Source organism: Felis catus, chromosome C1 (genome assembly GCF_018350175.1).
Source record: "Felis catus isolate Fca126 chromosome C1, F.catus_Fca126_mat1.0, whole genome shotgun sequence".
Taxonomy (NCBI): domain Eukaryota; kingdom Metazoa; phylum Chordata; class Mammalia; order Carnivora; family Felidae; genus Felis; species Felis catus.
This window is the reverse complement of record NC_058375.1, coordinates 33,650,780-33,674,853: the sequence shown is the minus strand read 5'-3', so window position 1 is coordinate 33,674,853 and position 24,074 is coordinate 33,650,780. Positions and strand designations below refer to the sequence as shown.

Below are 24,074 nucleotides of genomic sequence, written 5' to 3'. Positions count from 1 at the left end.
TAATGTAGCTAATAATACTCAACTCTTGGTTCTTATGAGGAGTTGAGGCAATATACATGAAGCATCTGACATAACACCTTAACAAAATAAAAAATGGTAAAGTGCTCATATGCAATCTCCCCTGTCTTACTCCCCATCCTTCGGCAGACAGACTGGTTATCCATGTCTAGCAGCAATCAATTACGCCATGTCAGCCCCAGCTCCCAAACCTTTAGAGGTGAAGTTCCTTTCCGCCTTAGAGACCATTTGTCTAGAAGAGCTGCTACAAGCCTCTCCTCTGCAAACTTCTTTTGCCAGCTGTCAATGTGAGGCTTTGTCAATAGAGGGCGCTAGAGGGGCACTGTGATGTGCTAACCCTAGGAAAGTACTTTGGTTGGGGCTTCAGTCACTCAGCTTGAGAGCCAGTGGGCTGGTGCGTGGAAGGGCCAGTAGTACGCACTTCAAATGACCTCAACGGACCAGCTACAGTCGTACATTCAGCCCACACTCTTCCCACCCAGTTGTCATTTCTATGCAAACTCTGGCCTCTGCCCACCAGCAGCTGAGTGTATTCCTATGGTAGCCACACTATCTTTGAAAAAGTCTGAATTTAAACTTTCTTTTTTTTTTTTTAACTTTTTTTTTTACACTTTATTTATTTTGAGAGAGAGAGAGAGAGAGAGAGAGCAGAGAAAGGGCAGAGAGAGAGAGGGAGAGGGAGAATCCCAAGCAGCCTCCGCGCTTTGAGTGCATAGCTTGATGCGGGGCTAGCTCCCACTAGCCGTGAGCCGATACCAAAAGCCTGATGCTGGGGCACCTGGGTGGCTCAGTCAGTTAAGCATCTGACTTCAGCTCAGGTCATGATCTCCAGGTTCAGGTTCGTGGGTTCCAGCCCCGCGTCAGGCTCTGTGCTGATAGCTTGAAGCCTGGAACCTGCTTCGGATTCTGTGTCTTCCTCTCTCTCTGCCCCCTCCCCCACTCACACTCTGTCTCTGTCTCTCAAAAATAAATAAATGCTAAAAAATTAAAAAAAAAAAAGAGTCAGATGCTCAACCGACTGAGCCACTCAGGTGCCCCCCCCCCTTTTTTTTTTACCTGCGTGGGGGTGCCAGGAGAAGGGGGAGGGAGAGAGAGATGTCCTAAATCCTTAGTCCCTTCAATGTTTCAGTGTGTACTCTCCTTGAGCCATGAGGTAATAACTGCTTTTTTTTTTTTCACTTAATACTTCTGGATGTCTTTCATCCTTTTTAGTAGTTACTCACCTTTTACTAGTTAGTAATTCTTTGTATTACATTTTCCCTGTTCCCATTACTGGTGTGCTGTCTCCTGATGACATCCTGACTGGTATAGACGCTAAATCTATGGCAAGTGAGTCTGATAAGAAATAGAGTGCTCGCTTCGGCAGCACATATACTAAAATTGGAATGATAAGAAATAGAATGTTGCACAGTTAAAGCTATCTATCCATAAAGAATTTATTAACTACAGAAGTAAAAAGTAGTACCTATCAGTGGAGAAACTGGACAATATCTTAACCGAGTGATTAATTACAATTAACATCACCAATAAGGAACAGGTAGAGAGGCTCCTGGTGGCTCAGTTAAGTGTCTAACTTCGGCTCAGGTCATGATCTCCAGGTTCATAGGTTCGAGCCCTGTGTCGGGCTCTGGGCTGATAGCTCAGAGCCTGGAGCCTGCTCCAGATTTTGTGTCTCCCTCTGTCTGCCCCTCCCCTGCTCGCACTCTGTCTCTCTCTGTCTCTCAAAACTGAATAGACATTAAAAAAAAAATTTTTTTTAAAGGAACAGGTAGACACAATGTGTCTCCATATTTGAAATCCTAACAATATAGCATCTATATATTATTTCAGCCCAAAATGCAAAACCTGAATCTAATCATAAGGAAACATCCAAGAAACTTAAATTGAGGGATATTATATAAAATAACTAGCTTTTAATCTTCAAAAATATCTACATCATGAAAGACAAAGAAAGGCTGAGAATCTATAATAGAAGGAAGGATCCTGAAAAAAAAAGCATAACAATTAATGCAAGAAGTAATCCTGGAAGGGAGGAATGTCATAAATAACATTATTGTGACAATTGATAAAATTGGATTAGATCAATGCGTCATGTTAAATTCCCTGAATTTGACAGCTACTGTATAAGAGAGTATTCTTTTATTCTCGGGAACTATTCGCTGAAGTATTAAGGGCTAAAGGAACATGATATTTGCAAATTATTCTCAAATAGTTCTCGAGATTATAATAACAGCAATATGACAAATTGTTAAAAATTAATAAATCTGGATATGGGCCATACAGGATTTCTTTATAGTATCCTTTCAGTTTTTCTGTAAGTTTAAAGTTAGTTCAAAAAAAATTTTTCAAAAATAAAAAATTGGGGGCACCTGGGTAGCTTGGTTGGTTGAGCATCTGACTCTTGATTTCAGCTCAGGTCATAATCCCAGTGTCGTGAGAACAAACCCTGTGTCGTACTCCATGCCAAGTGTGGAGTCTGCTTAAGATTCTCTCTTTCTCTCTCTCTATCTCAGAAATAAATAAATACATAAATACATGAATAAATATTGTTAAAAGAAAAAAGTTAAAAAATTTTAAATGTGAAATAACTTTTTCAGACAAACAAAACATAAGATTCTTCAGGTAGAAAGATAGTGACAGAAACATGAAGATGCAAAAAAGAATGACAAGTCCTCAAGGAATGGGTAAGTATAAATTAATAACGAATGTAAAACAATAATAAAGTCTGGTGGAATTTATTTTGTTAATATTTATTTATTTATTTTGAGAGAGAAAGAGAGAGAGAGAGCACATGTGGGGGAGGGGAGAGAGAGAAGGGGAGAGAGAATCCCAAGCAGGCTCTGAGCTGTCGTCAGCATGGAGCTGGACTCGGGGCCCAATCCCACCACCCGGGCACCCCTGTCACGATCTTTGTCTTCAATTCCTTTTAAATTTCACAGTGGGGCGCCCGGGTGGTTCAGTGTGTTGAGCATCCAACTCTTGATTTCTGCTCAGGTCATAATCCCAGGATCATGGGATTGAGCCCCGGCTCCAGCTTTGTGCTGAGTGGAGCTTGCTGAAGATTTGCTCGCGCTCTCTCTCTCTCTCTCTCTGTCTCTCTGTCTCTCTCTGCCCCCTCCCCCACTCACACACACACTCTCTCTCTCTCAAGTTAATTAATTAATAAAATAAAATGATTTTTTTAAAAAAAGATCATGACAACAATAACATAAGAAATGGAGGGGGTAAAGAAAGTCAGAGTTCTAAATATTTAACATAATTGGAAAATTGGTAAAACTAATCATTTGTGTTAGACTTTGATAAGTCAAGATTCATGTTGTGGTATCTATGAAAATCATTAAAAGAATAAATCATGCATTACCTAAAGTAGTAGAAAATGGACTAATAAAAATTGTTTACTAATCCAAAATAATGCTTTTTTGAGAGAGGGAAAAATCAAACAGAAAACAGGTGGGCCAAATACAAAATAAGTGGAGGGGCACCTGGCTGGCTCAGGTGGTGGAGAATGTCTTGATCTTGGGGCTGTGGGTTCAAGTTCCATATTGGGTGTAAAGATTACTTAAAAATAAAATCTTTTTTTTTTTAAAGGTAAGAAGTGGAAAGAGGGTAAATATGAACTTAAATATTTCGGTAGTTACGTTAAATGCAAAAGGACTACATATTTTAATAAAAGTCCTGTTTTCAAACTGAATTTAAAAAAAAAAAAACCTACATGTTGCTTACAAGAAATGTACCTTAATCATTTTACAATATTTCAATGGATCAAATCAATGAATTGTACACCTTAAAGTTACACAATGTTATGTCAATTATATGTCAATAAGGCTGGGATGGAGGAAAGAAACACATCTTAATACAAGGACACAGATGCACTAGGAAGAAAGAATGAAAAAAATATATATACCATGCAAATACTAACCAAAAGAAACGTGTAGCTTCATGAAACATTTATCAAAATTGACCATATGCTGCACCATAAATGTAAGCTCCAAAAATCCAAAGGATGGAAATCATTTCAAGTATATTCTCTGATTACCATAAAATTGGCCAGAAATCAATTTCAAAATAAATATAATAGGAAGCACTGTCTTTCCCCTCCTGAAAATCCTTTAAGGTTTCCCCATGCCCCATCACTTTAGACAGATGCACAGTGCCCTTCCTGAACATCTGCCCCCTTGCAGACTTCTTTAGCCTCAGCACCCAACCCTCTCCCCATGCCATCGCCTTCCATACTAGCATAGGCTCCATACAGGTATGCCCAATTTCCTGTATGTGTCTACCTCCGTCACACTTTCATGCCTTCTCCAAGGTCTTCAGCATGGAGGAGCACCCCAGCTGCATCCCTGCTGCCCAGACACTCTCTGTAGCATGTCCAATGTCCATTCCTGCATTAGGACTCAGCTCAGCTCAGAAGCTTCCCCTGACCCGCACCACCATCTCCCACTCCAAAACCTCGATTAGATGCTGCCTCTATTTCTCCCAGGCCCCTATGCTTACCAACGAGTTATCACCCTAGCAATTCTAGGGGGTTCTGATACGCAGTTTGAGGAAATCTTTCTCCCTCTCCTGTTAATTCCCACTAACTGAATTGGAATATCTGTAATAAAGTGTGGATATGTGGGAGAATTTATAAGGTCCCTTTCAATAACAATAATATAAAATATTTAATTAATAATTTCTGTGTGCTAGGAATTGTTACACTAACTTGTCCTCACAACAAATCACTGAGGTAAGTACAGTGACCTCTATTTTACAGAGGAAAAAATAAAGGCACAGAGAGAGTAAATGATTCAATCCAGATAACTTGGTTTGTGCAGTGGACCTGGGGTTTGAATGGAGGTGACGTGGCTTCAGAGCCAACTCTTAATTATTAACTTCACCACTTCCAGCAAACAGGCCCTAAGTGGGAAGGGTGAAGAACAAACTTTCCCATCTACACATCAATTTGATCTTGAGGTTTGGCATGATCTACTATGGAATCGTGGCTGATGAGGTATAGCCAGCCACCAGACAGGACCAGATCAAAATCTTCCGAGGGCAAAGGGCTAAAGTTGCAGCCATGAACTCTCTCTCATGATAAAGCTCCCTCCATCTATGTCATCATCTGGGTATGAGGAGCCATAGGACTGAGTGGGAAGCAGAGGGAATCAATGGGAGAGGATTTTGGAAAGTATTACCACTCTAGAATTTAGTAAATCTTTGTAGAGAGAAGAAACACTTGGTTTCCATGGGATGGGAGCATCATTTAGTTAAAGTCTTCTAAAATTCTGTCAGCCCAGCAGACTCTGTCTTAATAGGCAGTACCCAAGCCTGGGGAGAGCATGGGGGTGGGTCCTGGTAATCATGGAAAGCCCTGCCATTCTTGAAGGCTTCTCCCAAGATAACCATCATTGTCCTTTCACAGTTGTGTCTCTCAGCCAGACTTGAAGATCTTCGGGCTCAGGAAATTATATTCCTCATTGCACTTTTTCTAGCCCCTAGAACATGGCCTGACACAGGAGAACAATGAACAAATATTTATCAAATGAGTAAGTGAGAGAAAGAAGGGGGTGTAGGAAGAAGGAAGGAATGGAAGAGAAATGAGGTATGAAGTGGTGAGGAAACAACACCAGCAAATGAGGAAATGGTTCTGGGGGTATGTTGGGGGGCAGGTACAGAGAGGACCTGGGGTTAGGTGACCTGGCTACTTCTGACCTCCAGCCCCTACAGATGCCCGCATCCTGCCCACAGCCCCAAGCCCAGCGACCATCTCACCCCTCTGGTATCCCCTGAGACAAGTCACAAAGAGGCTATCGCTTGATCTTGAGGAAAAGAGACTGAACAGGAAGCCCCCTGGGCGGTTGAGTCCAGTGTACCAGGATTCCAGGCAACCCAGTCTCCAGAAAGGCGCTAGGTTTCTGAGAGGCTGGAAGCTGAACCCCCTGCCTTCTCTCCATTGTGCAGCTCACTGCACCCGGCCAGGGCTGAAGGCCTTGCCTGTCTCGTCTTGGAGCACAGACAAAAGGAGCCTTGGCCATCCCAGGCTCCCATCAGTAGACCAAGCTGCTGAAGCTTTATAGGTCTGCCTCCTCACCAGGCTTTCCCTAGGAGAAGTGGAGAAGGACCATCCCTCTGCCTCCTGCCTCCACCCTGTCCCTGGTGAGGATGCCAAGATGGTATTCCCTGAATGTTGTTAACAAGAACCCTACAAGGAAGAGGCCTTTGGGAACAGAGCAGCAGCAAACAACACCCAGGTTGGGGAAAGGTAGTGATCTGCCTATTTCTTTTTCTAGCCTTCTGGAGGATATGAACAGCCCAGGGGAGAAGGGATTGCACCCAGTCACCTTGAAGAAATGCCAAGAACTGAAGGCCTCACTCTGATTCCCCTCTTATTCCCAAACCCCTGTTCCCCCAACTTGTCGATTAGACCATGTTTCAGTCATATCTCTATTGCTTACTGAGCCGCTTTGGGCAAATCACAATCCTCCCCCACCCCCCACCAGTCCAACGCCTTGGACAAGTTACTCAGCCTCTCTGATGATAATTAAGAGTTGACCATGAAGCCCCTACCCTATATCAGGTCTTGCACAGAAGAAGCACTTAATAAAGGTCAATCCCATCCCTATGTCTACTTCCTAACCTCCCCCTTCCTCTAGTCACGCCTGGCAGGGAGGTGACACATTCCCTCCTGCGTGGCATCTCTGGAGCTTGCTCTACTGTATGTCCCTGAACCGAGCCTTCCTGGGGTTAGGAGCACCCAGGGTGCTTCAAGTTTTCTTGGGAGGGGCAGGGTGGGGAGAGCTATGATCCCAAGTCTCCCCCCAACCATCAGCTCTTCCTCAGACTCAGCTACACTCTCAGATACTGGCAAACACTATCTGGAAAGTAAGTGGAGCAGCTCCATAATACATATAAAGAAGTTGAAGTCCAGCAGAGTAAGGAACTTGCCCAAAAGCTCACATCCTCTAAGTGCAGAACCAGAACTCACAGCAGGATCTATTAAGTTCTAGTGCCTATCCTCTTAAACTTGCTATTATTCTGCCTCAGCCTTTTCCTCTGTAAAATCATAATAATTTCTTACTATCCCCAACCTTCTGTGATGGCTGGGAGAATTAAATGAGATAATGTGTTGAAAACCCAGGCACAAGTCCTGGCCATGCCTCCATGACTATGAGTTCTTGCACCTGCCTCCTGTCGAGGCCTCCTATTCCCCAGCTATTCGGAATGAGGCAGTTGAGCTTGGAGACCCCCTCCTGTCAGCCCCAGGCTACAGAACCAACTTGAATTTTCAGAAGTGCCATAAGCTGGTTGTTAAACAAGATCATTATTAAAGTCAATCTATGTAAACAACAATTAAGTAAATTACACTAAAACAAAGGGCAACAGACCTTGAGGTTATTATGCTAACTGAAATAAATCAAAGACAAATACTGTATGCTCTTCCTCATTTGTGGAATCTAAAAACACTGAACTCAGGGGCGCCTGGGTGGCTCAGTTGGTTGAGCGTCCGACTTCAGCTCAGGTCATGATCTCATGATTAGTGAGCTCAAGCCCTGCATCGGGCTCTGTGCTAATAGCTCAGAGCCAGGAGCCTGCTTCAGATTCTGTCTCCCTCTCTCTCTGCCCCTCCCGCACTCGGGCTCGCTCTCTCTCTCTCTCTCTCTCTCTCAAAAGTAAATAAACATTAAAAAAAAATTAAAACACTGAACTCAGAACCAAGAATGGTTGCTAGAGCCTGAGGGTTGGGGGGAATGGAGAAACGCTGATCAAGGGTATAAATTTCTAGTTATAAGATGCGTAAGTTCCAGGGATCTAAAGCATAGCCTGTGACTATAGTTAGCCCTACTGTATCATATGCTTGAAAGCTGCTATGAGGGTAGATCTGTAATGTTCTCACAGCAACAACAAAATGGTAATTAGGCGAGGATTTGTTAACTAACTTAATTGCAATATACATTTCACAATATATACCTGTATCAAATCATCACATCTATATACCTTAAACTTACATAATGTTATATGTCAATTATATGTCAATAATTTTGGGGGGGTGGATCAACTTACAAAATGAAGAAAAAAGGGATGGGGTGTCTGGGTGGCTCAGTTGATTGAGCATCCGACTTCTGGTTTTGGCTCGGGTCGTGATCTCACAGTTTGTGAGTTTGAGCCCTGTGTCAGGCTCAGAGGACTGCCCTGGGAGTCTTCCCCTGTACCCAACCACATCCCCCCACTTCCTCCAGCCCAGCCCGATGGGCTGAAAGATTCAGGGGAATCGAGAGTTTGGGCCCAGAACTCAGGAAAATAAAAATGTACCTCGTCAATTCTCTTCCTCAGAACCATGACACAAAAGGTACGTGCCCCTTGCCCTGAGCCAAGGCCCTGACTCTCCTTGTCCTTGTCATGTACCCTCACTTCAGCTGTGAATAGGTATCCATGTGAGGGCCTATCTCCCCATTGGATGGATGGGGAAACTGAGGCCCAGGGAGGTGTAGTAACTTGCCCAAGGTCAGAAGCAATCTAGGATTATAGACAGGATGAAACTCAGGCCACCTTGATATTTCAAATGAAGAATTAAAGACTGCCAAGCATGGTCCTACCCTCCATGTCCCAGAAAATGAAATGTGGCCCAGAAACGCTGAGGGATTTGGCCAAGACCAAGCAGTTAGACAATGGGGCAGCCAGCATGGAAACCCTCCTGGGCTGGGTCTGTGTCCATAGTATCACATGCTTCAGCACTCCAGTCCAAATTAAGGTCTATACCTGACCTCTAACTGAAATCCTGTCTACTGCCCTGAGAGCTGATTGTGGCCACCAGTGGGGGTGGGACCAACTGGGGGTTGACACGAGAGGGAAGGCTGTACTCTGGATGCTTGATTCTGGACCCAGGGGCCCACAGGCCTCAAGGAGCAGGGGGTGGGCTCTGGAGAAGGGCAAGGCAGGGCATGCAGTGCTAACCCCATGGGCTGTCTAATTGGCCTCAGGTGGAGAAGACCTCTGGGAGGGACCCTGTGGGAATTGGCTCTCATTTGCTAAGACAGGTGCTCCAGAAAGTTTTCTGGGTTTGTGTCTAGGGAAGGAACTGAAGGGATAGCAGGAGGTGGTGATGATTCTAATGATCAAGATTATCTTAATGGTGCTTTGGGACAGGCTCACAGCACTTTACAGTTTACTGAGCACTTTCACATGTATTTTTTTCACCAGGTCCTCCTAGCAATCCTGTGAGGGAGGAGTTATGGTCCCCTTTTTACAGATGATGACAAAAATGGTGATAGACACTTGCTGAGCACTTGTCATGGGCCAGGTCCTGAGGGAGTCTTTGATAGTGGTTTTGGTCACTTTACTGCTGAGTCAGATTTGGCCTTCAAGGTCAGCATGTCCAGCTCCCCACTCCTCTTTTACAGCCAGGAAAATTAAGCCCAGAAAAGGAAATTCAGAGGCCTATATGACTAAGCGGAGGAGACTAGAACCCAGACGTCCTGCCTCTTGGCCATGGGCCCATTCCATTGTCTTTGGGTAGTTGAAGAATGAGCTGTCCATCTGATCAGCAATAATGAGTCACCCACAGGGACCCAACCATGCATCCCTTCAGCATCTTGAATCCTGGGGTGTTTGTATCCCCCAAGGCTATAAATCTTGTGTGAGCCAATGAAAGGATACACAGACACACAGACAAGCAAAAGGGATAGCAATAACAGTAATTACAAACATAATAATAATGATGATGGTAATGATAGTAATAACAGCAAAGCCTTATTAGGTGGTTGTTTCCTGTGTGCCTGGTATTCTTCTAAATGCTTTCCTTATAATAACACTCTTAATAGTCAAAACATCCCTGTGAAATAGATAGTGTTATCGTCATGATTTTGCAAATGAGGAAACTGAGTCACAGAGATTTAGTAATATGAGAAATGTCCCACAGCCACGAACTGAAAGTCTAGGTGTTAACAAGTGGTAGGATGTTAATAGTCTAACAACCAACTCTTTAGCGAGAAGGGAGGAAAAAGATACTTCAAGCCTGATTTGCAGCCACACTGGCCTTGGTGAGTCAAAGTCCAAGTTGCTAAGCCCAGGCATATCCTCCATCCCTGCCACCACGGCCATTTTGTTCATGAGCCCATTGGGCAATGCTAGTGGTGGTTGGGGAAAGAGGCTGACAGGTATCCACATTCCATCCACTGTACTATTGAAATCCACTTCTGCTGAAGGCACCCTTTGGTAAGCATTCACACAGGACACAAATATCATCATATTCTGTGTTACTTGAAAGAGGACTATCTTTATCACTTCCCCAACTGTCTTCCAAGTCCCTGGCCACCTAGCCAACCCACTGGTTACAGTCCATTAATTAATATAGATTCTTACCTCTGGCTGTTTTCCCTTCCAGATGAAACAAACAATGAAGTGCTTTGTTGATGTTCTGCCCCCTAGGAGTATTTCTTTCCACCACAGGCCTTCAGGGATGTCCCAGAAAAGAGCTAGAGTAGTACAGCTGTCCACTTTCAGGTGGTGTCTGTGTATCATGCAGACCCATCTGTAAACTGGGCTTGGCTGTTCTCTTCCTTATCAATTAATCACAGGGAACCTCCGTGAGACCATAGGCATTTGGGCCACTTCCTAGTGCAAATGGCTTGCACCTTCAGGGACTGCTAGAGTCCAACTGCATACATTTCACTTCTGTTTGATGATGTATTGTTACTGTACATGACAACTTTTAACTTGGTAAGTCAGACAACATCAAGTTTACAATGGGAATTTAGGCCACATGGTGATTTGGTGACTCATGATCAAGTGTTCAGTTTCTACTAGGGCCCAACAGCAAGTCAAAAGCTGCTTCTCAAAAGGAGAGTAGTTATCTTCAGAGGATAACAAGGCTTTGCTCCAAAATCCTACAGGTCTGTGTTGTGATTCACCTTTCATGGCCTAAGGCTCCAAACAACATCTCTATCTGCTACTGACCCTTCGGGCACCATTAGATCTGCTGAACCATATGGTTCAAATGGCAGAGCAGCTTGCATGGCAGCCTGGACCTGCTGCAGAACCTCATCTTGTCCTGGGCTTCACTCAAAACTATAGGCTTTTTAATCCCCGTCACCTACTTAACCCATTCTCAGATTATCTTCTATGCCCTTACCACTGTTCCCCCAGGACAGTCATCGAGTCAGGCAGTTTAGACAAAACTCCAAGGACAGAATCTCTGTCACTCTGTTTCAAAGAGTGGAGAGAGGGAGACTTACCCAATTCATTTTATGAAGCGAATTTACTCTTGACAGCAAAACTAAATGCCGGCAATGCAAGAAGAGAAAATCATTGACTAACCCCACAAATGAACATAAGCACAAAAATCATAAATATAGAAGTCTGAAGTCCCTCTTCCTTCATTCTAAAAACAACAAAACTGTGAAAATGAATTCCTTTCATGACTTATTTAGAGGCAAAACCTGGGAAGAGACTAATCTGACCTAGCCTGAGTGATCATAGGGTGATTATAGGGTGCTGCCCCCACCCACCTGTGTTCTGTAAGTTATGATTTAGAGGAGCCCGAGAGACACGACAACTCAAAGTGTGTGATATCTTGAATGATCTTGGGAAAGAAAAGGGTCATTTGGAGGGGGAAAGAACCCTAAGGAAATCTAAATAAAGTATGGACTTCAGTTAATAGTAATGTATTGGTGCTGGTTCGTAATTGCAACAAACGTACCATACTACTGAAAGATGCTGGTGACAGGGGAAACAGGGTGTGGGGTATGTGAGAACTCTTTATACTATCTTTGCGAATCAGATTTGTTCAAAACAAAACAAAAACATAAACAAACCAAAAAACCTCTTCTGACTCTTCATCCTGTCATCCTGCACGTACCTACTTATTTTTCTGCTATCCTTTACTCTCCTGTCCAAATTTCCTCCAAAAAAAAAAAGCTGATATACTCACTGTCCCAAATTCCTCCTCTCCTTCTCTTTTGAATCCACTGTAATCAGGCTCCTGTTGTTAAACCAACGATCAGTTCTCAATCATCACTCTAGTGGAAAGCATTCATACAACCGATCACTCCTTCCTTGAACACATTCTTCACATGGATTCCAGTACACCTCACTTCCTGTGTTTTCCTCCTACCTCTATGGTTCCCCTGCTCAATCTCCTTTATAGTTCCCCTCATCTCTCTACCTCTTAAAGGTGGTGTGCACCTAGGCTCAGTCATAGAACCTGCTCTCCTCTCTCTCTCTGTTGAATGCCTTTTGTGTCTTCAAACATGTGCTACCCTTCAGGAAAGAATGACTCCAAGGGCAGAGGCCGAGCCTGTAGCAGAAGCAGAGGGCAGAGCTGCAGGCCCAAAGCATGGAGTGGTGAGGTAGCAGGGCAGAGCATCCAGCCACAGAAGGGTGTTCTCCAGCCTTGAAACCTAATGGAATTTGCCCTGCTGGATTTCAAACTTGCTTGGCTCCTGTGACATCTCTATTTCTTCCACATTCTCCTTTTTTCAATGGCATGTTTACTCTATGCCTGTTCACCTTTGCATTTTGAAAGCATATGACTTGTCAGGTTCTGATGACCACAGATGGAGAGGCATTTTGTCCTAGGATGAATCATACCCAGAGTCTTCCCCGTACCTGACTTAGATGATTTAGATCATCAGGTTTGGGACTTTGAGCTGACAATATTTAGATGAGATCTTGGAGTAAGATGATACTGTAACGGATTGAGACTGAGGGATTTGGGGCTAAATATGTTTGGCACGTGAGACAGACATGAATTTAGAGGGGCCAAAAGGTGAACTGCGATGAGGTGAATAGTGGTCCCAAAAAAGATATGTTCAAGCTTTAACCTCTGGAACATGTGAATGTGACCTTATTTGGGAAAATGGTCTGTTCAGACACAATTAAATGAAAGATCTTGAGACAAGATCATCCTGGTTTAAGGTGGGACCTAAATCCAATGATGTCCTTATAAGAGAAGGCAGAAAGAGATTTGAGACACTCAGACACAGAAGAGGAAGACCACGTGAAGGCAGAGATTAGAGTTAGGCAGCCCCCAACATAAGAACACCTGGGGTCACCAAAAGCTGGGAGAGGCAAGAAAGGATCCGTCCCTGGAACCTTTGCAAGGAGCATGGCCCACACAACACATTGTTGTAATGTAGTCTCTACAACTGTGAGAGAGTAAGTTTCTCTTGTGCTAATCTGTGATGGCAGCCCCAGGAAACGAACAGAATAACAGAAATGATTGAAAACAAATGCTCAAATACTTGCAAACAAATGTTCATAGCAGCACTGTTCACAATAGCCAAATGGTGGAAACAACCTAAATGTACAACAATGAATGGATCAATAAAATATGGTTTATACATACAATATTGTTCAGCCATAAAAAGTAATGAAGTACTAATACGCTCTACATGTGGGTGAACTTCCAAAACATTATGTTAAGTGAAAGAAGACAAATACAAAAAGTTACACACAGTATTATTCCATTTATATGAAATATCCAGAACAGATAAAAGCTTACACAAAGAAAGAAAATTGCTGGTGGTCAGAAAATGCAGGGAGGGAGGAACGGGGAGTGGCTAGTTAATGGGTGCAAGGTTTTCCTTTGGGGTGATGAAAATGTTTGGAACTTGATAAATGTGGCAGTTACACAATACTGTGAATGTGCTATAAATACATAGCAAATGTGCCACTGAATTGTACACTTTAAAATAGTTAATTTTATGTTATATGAACTTCATCTCAGTAAGAAAAAAGTTCTTTAAAAAGTACAAAAATCAGGGGCACCTGGGTGGCTCAGTCAGTTGAGCGTCTGACTTCAGCTCAGGTCATGATCTCACAGCTCGTGAGTTTGAGCCCCACATCGGGCTCTGTGCTGACAGCTCAGAGCCTGGAGCCTGCTTCAGATTCTGTGTCTTCCTCTCTCTCTCCCTCTAACCTACTCGCATTCTGTCTCTGTCTCTCTCAAAAATAAATAAACATTAAAAAATTTTTTTAAAAGTACAAAAATCATACTCCAAGAACTTCAAAACATTGTTGAAATAATTAAAGACTATGTAAATAAGTGGGAAAACACCCTACCTTTATGGACCAGAAGATAATATTGTTAAAATGGTAATATTTCTCAAAGTGATCTATGGATTCAATGCAATCCCTACCAGAATCCCAGCCAACTTCTTTGTAGAAATTGACAAGCTGATTCTAAAATTCATATGGAAATTCAAGGGACTTGTAATAGCAAACAAATTTTTAAAAAGAAAAACAAGGTAGGGGGGCACCAGCGTGGCTCAGTTGGTTAAGCGTCTGACTCTTTGATTTCAGCTCTGGTCACTATCTCATGGTTCGTGGGTTTGAGCACCACATCGGGCTCTGTGCTGGCACCGTGGAGCCTGCTTGGGATTCTCTCTCTTTCTCCCTACCTCTCCCTCTCTCTGCCCATTCCCTGCCCGCATGTGCATGCTCTCTCTCTCAAAATAATAAATAAACTTAAAAAAAAAGGAAAACAAGGTAGGAAGACACACTTCCCAATTTCAAAACTTACTACAAAATGGTCATCAAGACAGTATGACAGTACAGAAATAAAACCACATGTACATGGTCAACTGATTTTTCACAAGAGTGTCAAAATCATTCAAAGGGGAGAAGAATAGTCTTTCCAACAAATAGTGCTGGGACAACAGGATAGTCTCATGCAAAAGAATAAAGTTGGAAGCCTACCTCACACCATATATAAAAATTATCTCAAAATGGACCAATGATCAAAATAGTAGAGTTTAAAATATAAAACCACTGGGAAAAAACATAGGGGCAAATCTTCATAATCTTGGATTTGGCAATAGGATTTTAGATATGATACTCAAAGCACAGCAATTAAAGGAAAAAATAAATGATGTGAACCTCATCAAAAATTTAAAATTCCATGCTTAAAAAAACATCATCAAGAAAGTGAAAATCTCCAGAATGGGAGAAAATATTTACAAACATATGTGTATATATATCTGGTAAGAGACTTGTATCTACAATATATAAAAAACTCTTACAAGTCAACAATAAAGAGACAAATAACCAAATGTAAAAATAGGCAAATGATCTGAATGCACATTTCTCCAAAGAATATCTACAAATGTTCATTAAGCTCATGAAAAGATGTTTAACATCTCTAGTCAACAGGGAAATACAAACCAAAAGCACAATGAGATACCACTTCGCACCCACTAGGACAGCTGCAATCAAAAACAGATAGTGACAAGTGTTGTTGAAGATGGGGTGAAATTGGGGATCTCATTTGTTGCTAGTGGGAAAGTAGAATGGTGCAGGCTTTGTAAACCAGTCTGGCAATTCCTCAAAAGGTTAAACATAGAGTTAACATATAACCCAGCAATTCCTTTCCAAAATATATACTTAAGACAAATGAAAATCTATGTCCACATAAAATCTTATAAAAGAATGTTTAGCATTGTTTAGAGTAGCCCCAAAGTGGGAAAAACCCAAATGGCCATCAGCTGATACATGGATAAACGAATATGATATAAATAAAATATTCAGTCATAAATGGAAAATTGTTCAGCCATAAAAAGGATGGAGTACGGATACATGTGACAACATGGGTGAATCTTGAGTACATTATGCAAGCAAAAGGAGCCAGTCACAAAAGGCTACATATCGTATGATACCTGTTCTGGATATATGTAATGTCTAGGGTGCCTAGGGCTGGGACAATGAGAAGGATGGGGAGGGATGGTTCATGGGTACTGTATTTCATTCTGGAATGATGAAAATGTTTTAAAATTGATTATGGTGATAGTAGACAACTCTGAAAAGACACTAAAAACCATTGAATTTCTCTTTTTAAATGGAAGAATTGTACGGTATGTGAATCATATTTCAACAAAGCTATTTCAAAACATAAGAGGCAGGAGAGAGAGAGAGAGCCCTTGATCTATGCCTAAAGGCTAGCCATTCACACTGTAACCCCCATGTGTTATTTTATTTGGTTCATCCAGTGACGCTGTAGTGGAGGAATTACTTCCATTTTAAAGATACTATGATTGTGTGTGATCTGGTGTCAAATCAAACCCTATCTCCAAAAGGAAAAAAGGAAGCCAGTTTAGAGACCTAGAGAGTGCAAGGTACTATGCCAGGCTCTTCACACACATCATCTCATTTAATCCTGAAGCACCCTATGAAGAAGGTATTATTGGCCCATTTTACAGGTAAAGAAATCCAGGTTCAGAGAAGTATCATAAGCCTTATGACCCAAGCCACACAGCAATGATGTAATAAAGCAAGATTTGCACCCAGTTCTGTTGGATTCCATTGCTGGTGCCCTTTCCCTTATGCCACCCTGGTTCCCAGAATCTGAGGCCTGTGCCCCTGACACTGACTCCCTCTCTCCCTAGCCCCATGTTGCTTCCCCCGTTCCCAGGCCCATGTTGCTTCCTGTCCACTTGTCTCGCCAGCCAGCCTATCTCCACCTGCACTATACACAGAGAACAAAGAACTAGTCTTGGTACCACAGCCAGCTGGCCTGATTCCCCAGGAGAAGGAATTCCAGTGCCAGAGAAGTGAGTGTCCAAGGAAGCCCCCAGAGGACTCAGAGGAAGAGGGGGAAAACCCCTCCCCACTGCAAATGGGCCAGCTCAGAGACATCTGCCCAGCCTGCCAGGGGAGCCCCTGAGAGGGGCAGGAAGGGCACATCTTCCATGGGAGCTCCTGGCCAGAATCCCCACCTTGGACAAACTCACAGTGGAGCAGAAAGCTCATGGTGGGACAGCGGTGGAACTAAACATTCTCTAGTGGAGGCAGTTGGGAGCTTTGACTGGGCTGGGAGCCCAGACACTGGCCTTCCAAACCAGCCCAGACACTTAGCCCCAGTCCTCACCCATTCCTGGGAGGTTGGGGATGGCTCACCTGGCTCCCACAGCCCCTTCTCCCAACTAGTACCCAGGTGCTGGGGTCTGAGCTGGGAGAAGGGTATTTCCCTAGGAGGAGAGATGGGCCAGGAGGAAGGAAAGGCCAGGAGGCAGAAGATGAGGCCAAGGATGGGGCCGAGTCACCACGGTCTTTTCACCATGAGGGCTGGGCTTCTCTGCTTGGCTCAGCCCTAGGGGCAGGCCGGTGGGAAGAGGCCAGCAACTGCTGGGGTGGAGCTGGCTCCTCATAAAGAGAGAGAGAGCTGCCCTGGGCTCAGCATGAGCTGTAAGGCCAAGGCCAAGATGAGGGGTAAGTGGGGCCCCTCCTCTAAGTCTGAGACAGAGGCACCTGAGTGAGAAAGTGTTGGACTCTGAAACAGGGAAAGGAGATGGAGGGATGGGGTTGAGATGGGTCAGAGAGGGAGTCTGAGCATGGGGCCATGCAATAGGAAAAGACATGGGAACTGAGATGGGTCAGGGCTACGTGGGGGGCTATGCATAGGTCCAGGTGTTGAAAGTGAGTCAAGAGAATGGGTCCAGGTCCAGGTAATGAGTTTAGGGGTTGGGTCCATTCAGAGGGAAGGACATGGGGACTGAGACAGGAATGCCGGTAGCTCAGAGAGACGGGAGAGTTTGTCAGGGGTGAAAATGGATTCGGGGGGTTGAGGTAGGCTTGGATGGTGAGGAGAGGGGGTGAGGCTTGGGGTTCTCTACCATGGTGGCTGGTTACTCCCTCTTCTTTTCGGAGAAGTCACCCCTGCAGAAGTCACCCCTGCGTGTAGTCTCTACAGGGGTTGGCACCTGAAGATCCCTTGCCTTCTATGCATCTCGGGTATCCCGCATGTACAAAGACTGGACTAAGGGCATTCTCATCCACCCAAAAATCCTAGGGCTAGTGCAGGGGGGCACATTGCATCAGCACTCCTGGACGGTCCCCTTCAGAGCAGGTAACACCAAGGAAACCACACAGTCTCTCGTTGGAGACTCCCTCCTGGGTGAATTTCTCTGTGCATCAGAGCAGTCAATTTGGGGGACGAAAACCACCACGTCACTCTGGACTTATTGTGTGTTACATATTAACTGTAGTTTCCAATCTTGGCTGCACATTAGAAAACGTGGAGGGATTTGAAAAACTACTGTCAGGCTGGAGAGGAGAAGTAGGACTGCCAAGGTCCACGGGGCACTGGTAATATCGCTGAGAAACTGGTCACAGTTCCACCCGAAGAGAACCATGCCTCACACCCTCCCACTTTCACACATACCCATCCTCTCACAAAAGCACACATTCGCAAAGAACACAGACACCCTCCGGCTCTGCCACCCAGCCTCACGCTCAGACGCACTCACAGCATCACACACAAGAATGCCAGCACCCATTTCCCTCACAAACTCAAGCACATGCATATATGCCTTCCTCACTCTTCAGACCCAGACCACACCCACCCACTTTGCTCTCCCATACAGATTCATCCACACATTTGCTCAGGTGCCCACACTGTCCCACAGACACACCCCCTCCTATGAAATCACTGACAACGCACAGTCATACAGGGCAATGATCACAAACTTACAATCACTGCAACTTCCATCACAGACAAGCTCACACACACACCCACCATCAGAAGCAGGCATATTCACATTCATAGATGGTTCTGCACACACTCATGGGTTTCCAATCACATGCATACACGTGAACACATGCATTTGTATTTACAACCACACAGCTGACACCAGCACGGTTCGCACATACGTCCACACCCCACACAACACAATCACCCCCACACAGACACAATCACAAATATGCATGTTTACAACCACATATCTGACGGGTGCTGCCTGACCTCACCACCTGCACGCGCTCATACGGCCAAGTTCATCCTGGGTAGGGCAGGGTGCGGAGCCCGGGCCCCAGACAGGCAGTCCCCAATTCCCCTCTCTACCACAGGAATCCTAATCCTGGGGCTGCTGTTGGCTACTCCCAGCTGCCTTGGCTACTTTGAGGACCTGGTCAAGTGCTTCCAGGACCCCGAGTACGAGTCCATCCTTGTCACGGCGCAGAAGGGGCTCCACGCCTCCCCGCTGCCCAAGCGTGTGGTAATAGTGGGAGCTGGCATGTCAGGCCTGGCAGCTGCCAAGGCCCTACAAGATGCTGGCCACCAGGTGAGCAGGTCTTGAAGGGGCTTCAATCCTTTGCCTGGGGTCTGAGGAGGGGAATCACTTTGCTTCCTTGGGTGGAAAAGGAAAAAGGGAGAAGCTACAGTCAGCTCTTAGATGGCTGCTTATAATGCACTGATCTCTTAGCTCTTAGTTATGGTTCCTCAAAACCCCAGGCTCCCTTGAGATTTGACCCTAGTTACACCTGTGTTCTCACAGAAGCAAAAGCGGAGAAGGGTTATGCTAACAAGAACAGGCCAAGAGGCACTTGGTCCCCCGCCACCACGGAGCACTTCTGCCCCACTTACATTACTCAGGACCCTCCCGGAAGAACTTCCTCCACCACCACCCCCAACCCACCGTGTGGTTATCCTGCACATGCAGGGACCTACTGCTAGGAATTCCAGACTAGAGCCTGTGGCAGGATGGGGATGGGTGTACAGGGTGGAAGAAGGGAAAGCATGACTCCAGCAACAACTTCTCTGGACTCCAGGTAACCATCCTGGAAGCCAGCCACCACATCGGGGGTCGAGTTGTCACATACAGGAATGAGGAGGAGGGCTGGTACTATGAATTGGGGCCCATGCGAATCCCAAAGTCCCACAGGTAAGTGCCAAGGAAGGGGTGGGTGAAGGGCAAGCAAGAGGAATTAGGTAGGGGTTGGGTAGGGGGGCTGCTGCCATAGGGTCAGAGCCTCTCACATCAACGGTCTCAGGTGGAGTCAAGACTAACATTGGTCTCCCACTTGACATGGAAGGCTGAGGCCCAGAGACCAGGGTCACACAGAAAATGGTAGGTCCCAAACTAATAATAATAGTTAGCATTAATTCATCAAATTGTGTACTTTGAATATGGGTAGCTTCATATGTGTCCATTATACCCCATTAAGCTACAAACTAGTAATATTTAATAATCATATTAGCTGCCATTTCTTGAGCACCTCTATGTACCAGGCACCACGCTGGTTACAAATCAAGAAACGGGGCTCAGAGGTATTAAGTGACACACCCAAGATTCTCCCAGGAGAAAGTGACAGAGCTCCTCCTCAAAATCAAGGAGGCAACAGGCCCAAAAACATATGCTCGACCCCTAAACTGTAACTGGCTCCTGGGGCAGAACCCAGCCCCTGGTTCTGTGGCTTCTAAAGACAAAAGAGATCCCTCACCTGGTGTCGACATACCTCCAAAAATATGACTTCTTTTTTGCCTTATGTGTAAACTGAACCCAAGACTTCCCTCCAAACACCACCAAAACAAAAACAAAATGAACCAGCCTAAACTAGGAGTCTTTAGATTTGGCCTCAACTTAGAAATGGAAGGTGGGATTTCAAATACTGTCTGAAACAAGAGGCCTTTGCCTCTCCTTAAGTCTTGTACTCTGGGATTTCTTAAAGAGCCTTTATTGGGTGATGGGTGAACTCCCTCCTCATGATCTTCCTTGTGGGGGAAGAAAAAAACAGAAGAAAAAGAGTTAATACCACAGCAAGAGGAAGCAGGGTTAGGAAGAAACAGTCAGATCTCTCTGGGCACATGAAGAAACTGGCTTTCCTGGAAATGGCTTCTACAGTGAGGCCAGCAGGAATGAGGTCCTGGGATGGGTGCCATGTTATACCTGTATCTGCTCCAGGCTAGTTCATACCTACATCAAGAAGCTTGGCCTGAAGATGAACAAGTTCATAGAATATGATGGTAACACCTGGTACCTCATCAACGGACAACGTTATCGCACCAGGGATGTCAAGGACAACCCAGAGCTCCTAGGCTACTCCACGAAACCAATGGAGAAGGGCAAGGGTGCTACTAATCTCTTCAACCAGTCCATCACCAAGGTGCCTTCTGCCTCACCCCTCCCAGGGTTGGGAAAAAAACAAGTTCTGGCCCAAGATCACCTGGAAAGTTGTGGATGGACCCAGCTAGCCTGGTTCCTATCTGGCACTCTTGTGATTGGTCCCTCCTCTAATATCCCCTAAGAATGTTGTCACCCCAACCCTAATGCCCAGACCCATCTACTCTCCTGTACTTGGTGATCCAACAGCCCACTGCTTGATGATGACAGTGGAAGGAAAGGGAATCACCAGATAACCCAATACTCAGTAATGAATCAATTCTCTTGGATTGCAGTGAATGTTTTCCCCTTAAATATTAGTCTCCAAAGGTCTTTAAATGAAGGGGAGATTTGGGAGGAAAGAGGAGCATTTAGGAGCTCTTGGAAACACACTTCCCCTAGTCTTTCTATCCCCCACCTCCTTGCCCCCACCCTCTTCAAAGGGACACCAATAGAACCCAGGAGTCCTGCCACTGCTCTATGACTTACATCTAAACTTCTTCCCCTCCCTCCCCTTCTGCAGCTCAAACAAAATCTGAAAAATTTCAACTGCAGCCACCTGGTGTCCTTTTATGATTCCTACTCCACCAAGGTATGTGAGTCAAAGGTTAGGGGTAGAGGAGATCTGTGCTCAGCCTAGCCCACCAGGGTTGTTCTCTGCTGACCAGGACTCTCTCTTCCCACTGCCAAAGACATTACCTCCCTGGAGTCCAGTCCCACCCCCTGCCTGCCCTAGGCCCCTGCTGAAGCCCATTCCTACATGCTGGGCCCTCCATCTGGCACTCCTACCTCCCACAGGCTTACTTGCTGAAAGAAGGGGAGCTGAGCCAAGGAGCAGTAAAGATGATCGGGACTGTGATGAATGAGGATTCTGGATACTACAAGTCCCTCCTAGAGTCCCTGAGGACAGACTTCATCTTTTCCAAAAAGGACGAGTAAGGCCAATTGGGACCAGGGCTGGAATCTGCCCCTCCTCCAACCCCCAGAGCAGAGAAACAGAACTATGATTATTGAGTAGGTCACTATGTGCCAGACACAATTATCTGCACTTTCCAAAAATTGTCACTTTTCATCACCTAGAAGGTCGATACTATTATTCAGAGCCATTTTACTGGAGAGGATGCTTAGGCTCAGAGGGGTTCGATGACTCATCCAAATTCACTTAAGTGGGGTGAGGGCTGGAGCCAGAATCCAAAACCACGTTTCTGGGACTCCTTCTGGGACACAGGACTGCATGGTAACTGAATCCACAGGCTATGGGTCTAGACGGGGTATGTCATCCTGGGACAGTCCCTCTTCAACAGGGTTCGGTTTTCCAAAGTATAATTAAACAATCATCCCTCCCTCACAGAGACTAGTAAGGACATGGAAGGAAGCATCCAGCACAGGCTGCAGGAAGCCAGTTTCCTTGCTTTTCAGACCAGGAGGGCTGCCGGAAACCCAGCAAGGGGGCCTGGTGCCCACACACTCACCCCTGCCCTCCGCTCACCCCTGCAGCTTTTCTGAGATCACCGGTGGCTTCGACCAGCTCCCCAGGGCCCTCAGCACCAGCCTGAAGCCTGGCACCATCCACTTGGGCTCCAAGGTGGAGGCAGTGGTGAGGGACGGGCCTGAGGTCCAGGTTTCCTACCGGGCAGGTGAGCCCAGCTCCACGAAGCACAACCTCACTGCGGACTTCGTCATTATCTCGGCCTCAGCCAAGGCCACGCGCCTCATCACCTTTAAGCCACCGCTCTCTCCGGACAAGGTGGAAGCGCTCCGCGTGGTGCATTACACCAGCGCCACCAAGGTGGTTCTGGCCTGTAAGGAGCCCTTCTGGGAGAGGGAGGGCATCCGGGGTGGGGTCTCTGTCACCGACCGGCCCTCGCGCTTCATCTACTACCCCAGCCACAGCCTCCCCAGCGGCAAGGGCGTCCTGCTGGCCTCCTACACCGTGGACGATGACTCCCTCTTCTTCATATCCATGACGCACGAGCAGGTGGAGGATGTGGTCCTGGAGGACCTGGCGGCCGTGCACCAGATACCCAAGGATGAATTGCGGCGCATGTGCCCCTCCTCTGTGCTCAAGCGCTGGTCTCTGGACCCCCTCACCATGGGCGCCTTCGCTGAGTTCACACCCTACCAGTTTACGGACTATTCGCTGCAGCTCTTCCAGCCTGAGGGCCGCATCCACTTTGCAGGCGAGCACACCTCCATGCCCCACGCCTGGATAGACACTGCTATCAAGTCCGGCCTGCGGGCAGCCAGGAATATCCAGGCTGCCGTGGACGAGGAGGCCACCGCAAGGCAGAAGACCCTCACTCATACCCAGAATCATTTCTCACCCTGAAAGAAATCCCTGAGGAAATCCGGCAGGAAAGGGGCTGGGAGGTGGGAGTTGGAGGCAGAGACCCAAGAGAGAGGTCACCATTAGTCCCCCGGCCCACAAGCAAGAATCCAAAAGCGCCAAAGAATCCAGTTGGCCAGTCCACAAAGAATCACCCCCTTCTCTCCCCTGCCAGGCCTTGAGGAGGGAAGCAACAGAATCAGAGTAGATGGAGGGTAAGGAGTAAATCAAGGATGGTGAGCGCTAGAATCTGCCCTTAGCTGTGAGGAAACTGTCTCCAGCTGCATAATAATAAAAAGCGAAAGAGAAAGGTTCCAACAATGCCTTAATTTCTGTCATATACAACTAGAAGCTTCTAAAGGAACAGACAAACCCTGAACCACAGCAATATTAAACCACAGATTAGTCACACACACTTCACAATGCACACAAACCCCATCATTGTGTGCCTCCGCAGGGCGAGGAGGGAGCTTAAATCCTGGCCCAACATGGAGTCTACATGGATGGAAGAGATAAGGGCTCTTCTCAGTTCTTTCTGAGCCTGTAAGAGCAGGATCTTGGCTTCCTAGAGACACCTCCTGGCCCACAGACTTTTCCACTCCACCCTTACCTCCCCATCACCAACCAGACCCTCTCCCCACCTCTGCCTGTCAGCCTATACATCCCTCTGAGAGGACACCAAGCTTGTTCTCCATACTCACCCTGCTCTTCTCTAACACCTGCCCTGTCCTTCCAGACCCAAATAACTTATTCCCTCTCCCTGAATCCTCCCTTAACTGCCATACCCAAAGCCTAGGGATCTTTCTCTCTCTTTTCAACCTCCACCCTTCCTCCCTAGAGTCCCAAATATTTGGACAATGGATCTTCTTATGCTATGATGT

General features: G+C 45.8%; 1 protein-coding gene across 1 annotated transcript; it reads left to right on the top strand.

The window, feature by feature from the left end:
- Positions 1-187: 187 nt before the first annotated feature.
- LOC111561629 (L-amino-acid oxidase-like) lies at positions 188-23,454 on the top strand. Its single transcript, XM_045033595.1, has 8 exons — positions 188-305; positions 16,437-16,541; positions 18,835-19,049; positions 19,537-19,649; positions 20,670-20,871; positions 21,391-21,459; positions 21,666-21,802; positions 22,221-23,454. The coding sequence occupies exons 1-8, from the start codon at positions 188-190 to the stop codon at positions 23,194-23,196; spliced, it is 1,935 nt and encodes a 644-aa protein (XP_044889530.1). The 3' UTR covers positions 23,197-23,454.
- The last annotated feature ends 620 nt before the right edge of the window (positions 23,455-24,074 follow it).

Excerpts from the sequence above, each read along its gene's own strand:
- LOC111561629 (XM_045033595.1), top strand. The coding sequence starts at position 188 with ATGTCAGCCCCAGCTCCCAAACCTTTAGAGGTGAAGTTCCTTTCCGCC. Across the intron at positions 16,542-18,834 it reads GGAATTCCAGTGCCAGAGAA|GAATCCTAATCCTGGGGCTG; the intron begins GTGAGTGTCCAA and ends TCTCTACCACAG. Across the intron at positions 21,460-21,665 it reads ATGATTCCTACTCCACCAAG|GCTTACTTGCTGAAAGAAGG; the intron begins GTATGTGAGTCA and ends TACCTCCCACAG.